Below are 5,569 nucleotides of genomic sequence, written 5' to 3'. Positions count from 1 at the left end.
TACGTTCCAGGACTCTTCTCTTTCCGAACAGACTCTACCTACATTTACTATTAAATATTTATGTTAATACTTTTTAACTCTCAACTTAGGTTATTTATAGGTACTGCAGCTATTGCGCTGAACTCAAACACTATGGCGACATTGAACAAATGTATCACTAATCACTTTATATAGGTTACATTACATAGTATAGTACTTTCCAATATTTCCCCAATCCGAATGTCACACTTGAGTTATATTGTACTGATTTTACTGACAGTTGGTGACATAACCCATTTAGTTATAGAAACTTGCATTGGACAGTACCGTAAAAGTATAAAACTATTCCCTTTCACATAACTTTGCCCACCGGATCACCATTCACAGTTCAGTTAAAGCGAAATAACTTAAAAGTAGTTACCGAATTTACCGATACACTTTCTTCAGAAAGTGTCTCTGTATTCCCCGGTAGGCAAAGTTATATTTAAGTGCAAAGTATTATTCTTTAACACTTTTTTATAATTTTTCTGAAGAAAGTGATGAAAGTGTATCTGTAACTACTTGTGACGCGGTGTGCAAAGTTATGTTAAAGGGCAAAGTTTTATTCTTTGACGGTATATCAAAAATTTCGTTTGACTACAATGCAATGACTCAAGGTTTGCGATATCCCGAACACCAAAAACCGACTGTAGAATTCTACTGGTGTTGTTTGTAAATTTCATGAAAAGTGATATTCAACACGTTGTGGCTATACCGGCTGTAAGGAAAATATTTTAGTGTAAACAGAACTTTATCCTGTTTAGGTTTCATTGTTTCTTATTTAAGTCGTAACATACACGTATTATATTACTTGCCTTTGGTTGTATTAATAGAACCTAGAGATGGGCCGAATATGGAGTAATATGGACTTTGCCGAATATTCGGTTGGGCTAAAACTGCCTACAAATAAAACGCTCAAGTCATAACATGTTACGTTCCGCGGTCCGCGGTTCGTGAAACAAATAAGGTTTATTTTTCTAATAAAAAATATTGACCTTTACGACTGTATAAGTACGAATATGTAAACAACATTACTTATTCCGATTCCGACTAATAAAGTTGATACTGATTGCACGTTTACCTAAACATTCTAATTCTAAGTACTTACTTCTTTAAATTTGTTTGATAAAAGTCAAGATAGAAAAATGTTGCGAAATCTGTAACTTTTGTACCTAATGTCCACAGAAAAGGCGCCGGTTTTCCCGAACGTTTTTGACCTAAATGCAGAACAAATGTGGTCAATAATTTGCGATCATGATCAACATGCTGGCACACGATGCATGTTGCTGGGCTGGAGCATGCATGTTTAGTGAGGCTACTTGCGACATGACAATGACACGACAGGTCAATAATGTCACCGGCGCCGAATGTGTTAATCTATTTAGTAACCAATGGTCATTGTTCTGTAGAGTCACAAAGAATACTTAATTGTTCTTTAATTTAGGAAAAACCTTTAAGTACCTAGTACCTACCTCCCAACTAGGGTTGCCAGATGGTCGGGATTCGGCGGGATTCTCCCGATTTTTAGCATGTGTCCCGATTCCCGACAAAGTGAAAATTGTCCCGAAAAACAGCATCAAGTTATAAAACAATGAAATTATTGTTCTGAACTGTCGTCGAGCGAACCAGCGACCCGCGTTGAGCCCGTCAGCGCGCGCGCGGGGCTTGCTTGGCGAGATTGGGCAGAGCAGCTGACGTAGTGCCAATAATGTATAATATCGTTGTTTTTAATACAATTAATTTAATTTGAATGCTTCATTTTCCCGACTTCAGGCCCAAAATCCCGAAAAATTGATATTTTTTCCCGATAATAGCGTCTTTCGATATGGCAACCCTACTCCCAACCTATAGTCGATTCGAAGTCTTGCAAAGTCTTGCATATATGTATCTTCAATCGTCAAATTTAATAACTATATTAGGTTCTTACTCCCAAAATGATTGTACCTCCAATTTTCCAGAATGGTGTTCAACGCCTTATTGCTATCCATTAGAGAGGTGGAAGTCATCCGGCCGGCTATCGCACTAATTCAAGCGGCTTTTGCCATTATTTCTGCTCTTCATCTGGGCTCTCACGACTACCCGCCACAAGCTACAGTTCACTGTAAGTATGTAAGTACGGGGATTATCATTAGCTTTCGTTGTTGGATTATAATTCTTCTTCTACCTCGGTCCCTCACTGCTGAGGATCGCAACCATGTGTGCTCCGTCTCCATATAAGTGTGCGATCATTAGCTATATGGGTCACGCTCTGCATGTTGCCGCCAACCACCCTCTTCACAACATCAGACCATCTCGTGGGTGCTTTTCCTCGCGCACGATTGCCATCTAGGTACCTATTTGACCCAAGATAATCTGCCTTTCTAGGACATGCTAACAATTACATGGATTATAATTAATTACATGTAATATAATTATTTGTAGGTATAAACATTAACTGTAGTGTTAAAGAGTATTGGAGTCCATCCCACAAACATGAATCATGATCTGAATGTCTATGATGTGCAGGATGTGCTTTAATGCATGAAAGAGTGTATTTTGATCTTATATTATATTCTTTATTAATCTCAAAATACTAACCGACCTAAGGATGCGGACGGAGTTAGACCCGGATAAGTCTGCAGCGATTTTGACAGCCCATGCACACTATGAAAGTGTTAATTTTGAACGTCAAAACTCTTTAAAATTATGAGCACAGCGTGCTGTCATAGTATAGTAGTTTATGCAACAGTGATATAATAAGGGTTCTTAAAATTCAAGGGTCGAAGTTACAAAACGAGACGTAGTCGAGTTTTGTAAAAAAAGACCCGAGAATTTTAAGAACCAATTATGAGCTGTTGCATACATTACTTTTTCTATGACAGCTGCAGCAAAAAAAAAAAGTTATTATTAAAAAAAAAAGAGTTATTATTAAAAAAAAAGAGTTATTATTTAAAAAAAATTGAGTTATTATTTAAAAAAAAAGAGTTATTATTGTAAATGAAAACATACCTCTTTCAATCAAGATGATCGGAACTTGTATCTTTAAAAAAAATAAAGCAGTTGTATTATACTCATAAGATGACTGCTAGCAGTCATCTTATGAGCCTATAGACAAAGCATTCAAATGACATTGCTTTAGATATCACTGTCAGTCATTTAATTGACACATTTAAGTGCTGGAGTAGAAAAATACGTATTACGATTAGGGTTGCCAACCGTACTATATTATATAGTATTGTACTATATTTTGGCTCTCTGTACTATATACTTTTGGAAAAATATATAGTACGCTATAATACTATATTTCCGATTAAACGTATGTTACACTTATGTTTAGTATTTTATCTAAAAGTACCATATTTTTTTGAAATGTACTATATTTTTGATGCCCTATTCTGGAAAATACTATATTCTACCAAAAAATAGTTGGCAACCCTAATTACGATACAAGTGCGAAAAGTAGGAAATACCTTTTCGCACGTGTATTGACAACGTTTTACAGTACCTACATATGGCTCTAACCATTTAATTCATCCGATAACTAAGTAGGTATTCCAACGAATTAATCGTATAGGAATGACACATGAGAATGATGTAATCAACGGAATAAATCCTATCCCACTAACCCGGGGTTAACCCGTCTAACCTTTGACCCAGTGTTAAAATGTACTGATAACCATGGTAACTCCATGTTTAACCGGTTAACCCCGGGTTAGTAGGATAGTGCAAGTGGCGCTTAGACTTGTTATTTGAATTGTTTCAGATGGTGACATGTTTGACTTCATCATAGTGGGTGCGGGATCGGCGGGTTGCGTGGTGGCAAACCGGCTCACCGAGGTCGCGCACTGGAACGTCCTGCTGATCGAGGCAGGAGACGACCCACCGGTTGAGGCTACAGTCAGTTTCTACTCATTTAATTGAACAAAAAATCGCTTACTTAATTACTTTTCTGTGCATGTTCCTTCTTTGAAAGGAACCCAAAAAATGAGAACCTACATTTGTGAACTGTTTTTTTCAGATACCCGGCTTCTTTCCCTTCGTTGACTACTCCATGTCAGATTGGAACTACTACACGCAGAACGATGGCTATTCCTGCCAGGCTCACAGGACTAAGAACATCCATCTAACACGAGGAAAAATGCTCGGCGGGTCCAGTGGCGCCAACTATATGTACTACGTCAGAGGAAATAAAGAGGACTACGACTCCTGGGCTCTCCACAACCCGGGCTGGGACTGGGATAACGTCACGTACTATTTTATGAAAAGCGAAAGACTTAACGATCTCCAAATAATGACTAGCGAGACCGCATCCCTACATCGCACCGATGGTTACCTGGGCATAACTCGTCCAATATGGGACAAAAGATCCAGAAAATACTTTGAAGCATTCAGGGAAAATGGACATGATATCCTGACAGATACTAATGGTTTCCAGCAGTTGGGATATTCGCCAGCACAATACACTATCGACGAAGGTATACGACAAAGCACGGCAGTAGCCTTTTTAAGGCCTATCAAACACAGACCCAACTTGTACGTTCTGAGGAACACGTTAGCAAGGAAAATACTTTTTAATAAAAGTAAAAGAGCTGTTGGCGTTGAAGTGAAATTGCAGAATAAAAAAATCATTAAGCTTAAGGCGTTGAAAGAAGTAATTTTATCAGCTGGAGCGATTAACTCCCCTCATTTGCTGATGGTGTCAGGTGTTGGACCAAAAGATCACTTAGCAGAGAAAGGCATAAATATTATATTAGACTCTCCTAATGTAGGTCAAAACTTGCAAGATCATGCTTCGATTCTTGTCGTTCTGACTGGTCAAAAAGGCTTAAAAACTGTAGTTCAAAATGTAGAAGTCTTAACAAACTTAAATAAATTTCCGACGCCTGCAATAATTGGCCATGTGGCTTTAAATAAATCTCAGTTATTCCCAGATTATCAAACGACCGTGTTCCCATTTCCAGCTGCTACTGTAATGTCAACAATAATATGCTCCGTCGTCTTTGGATTAACCAACGACATTTGTACATCTGTAGCGCTTGCGGGTCAAACACAAGAGACTTTGTTTTCAATAGTTAATATGCTTCATCCTGAATCCAGAGGTAACATAACACTGAAGAGCAGCAACCCCGAAGAATATCCTCAAATCAACTTGGGCTACTACTCTAATGAAAGAGATTTAGATAAACACGCTCGCTACATGGAAGATTATGTGAGCGTCATCAACACAACATATTTTCATTCAGTCGGCTCTGAGATTGTAAAATTGAATATTACAAATTGTAGAAATTTGGTTTTTAGTAGCCATGAGTACTGGAAATGTTATGTGTTGAATATAGCTTCTTCCCAGTGGCACCCTGTTGGCACGTGTGCCATGGGCCCCGACGGGGTGTTGGACGAACGACTCAGAGTAAGAGGGTTAGATGCCTTGAGAGTAGTAGATGCGAGTGTAATGCCCACCATCACCAGCGGGAACACAAATGCACCAACAATCATGATTGCAGAAAAGGCCAGCGATATTATAAAAAGCGAATATGGAATAATAAGTGATCAATCGTAGGAACATTAATTTCGA

The 5,569-nt window shown here is 38.3% G+C and overlaps 1 protein-coding gene across 1 annotated transcript; it reads left to right on the top strand.

The window, feature by feature from the left end:
- Positions 1 to 3,752: 3,752 nt before the first annotated feature.
- LOC134653439 (ecdysone oxidase-like) lies at positions 3,753 to 5,569 on the top strand. Its single transcript, XM_063508808.1, has 2 exons — positions 3,753 to 3,894; positions 4,016 to 5,569. The coding sequence occupies exons 1-2, from the start codon at positions 3,769 to 3,771 to the stop codon at positions 5,552 to 5,554; spliced, it is 1,665 nt and encodes a 554-aa protein (XP_063364878.1). The 5' UTR covers positions 3,753 to 3,768; the 3' UTR covers positions 5,555 to 5,569.

The sequence above is a fragment of the Cydia amplana genome, chromosome 1, assembly GCF_948474715.1.
Source record: "Cydia amplana chromosome 1, ilCydAmpl1.1, whole genome shotgun sequence".
Taxonomy (NCBI): Eukaryota; Metazoa; Arthropoda; class Insecta; order Lepidoptera; family Tortricidae; genus Cydia; species Cydia amplana.
This window is presented reverse-complemented; position numbering and strand designations above follow the sequence as displayed.

What these genes read in the sequence shown, in the direction of transcription:
- LOC134653439 (XM_063508808.1), top strand. Translation starts at nt 3,769, where the DNA reads ATGTTTGACTTCATCATAGTGGGTGCGGGATCGGCGGGTTGCGTGGTG. An exon ending in ACCCACCGGTTGAGGCTACA is followed by an intron (nt 3,895 to 4,015) that starts GTCAGTTTCTAC and finishes TGTTTTTTTCAG; the next exon opens with ATACCCGGCTTCTTTCCCTT.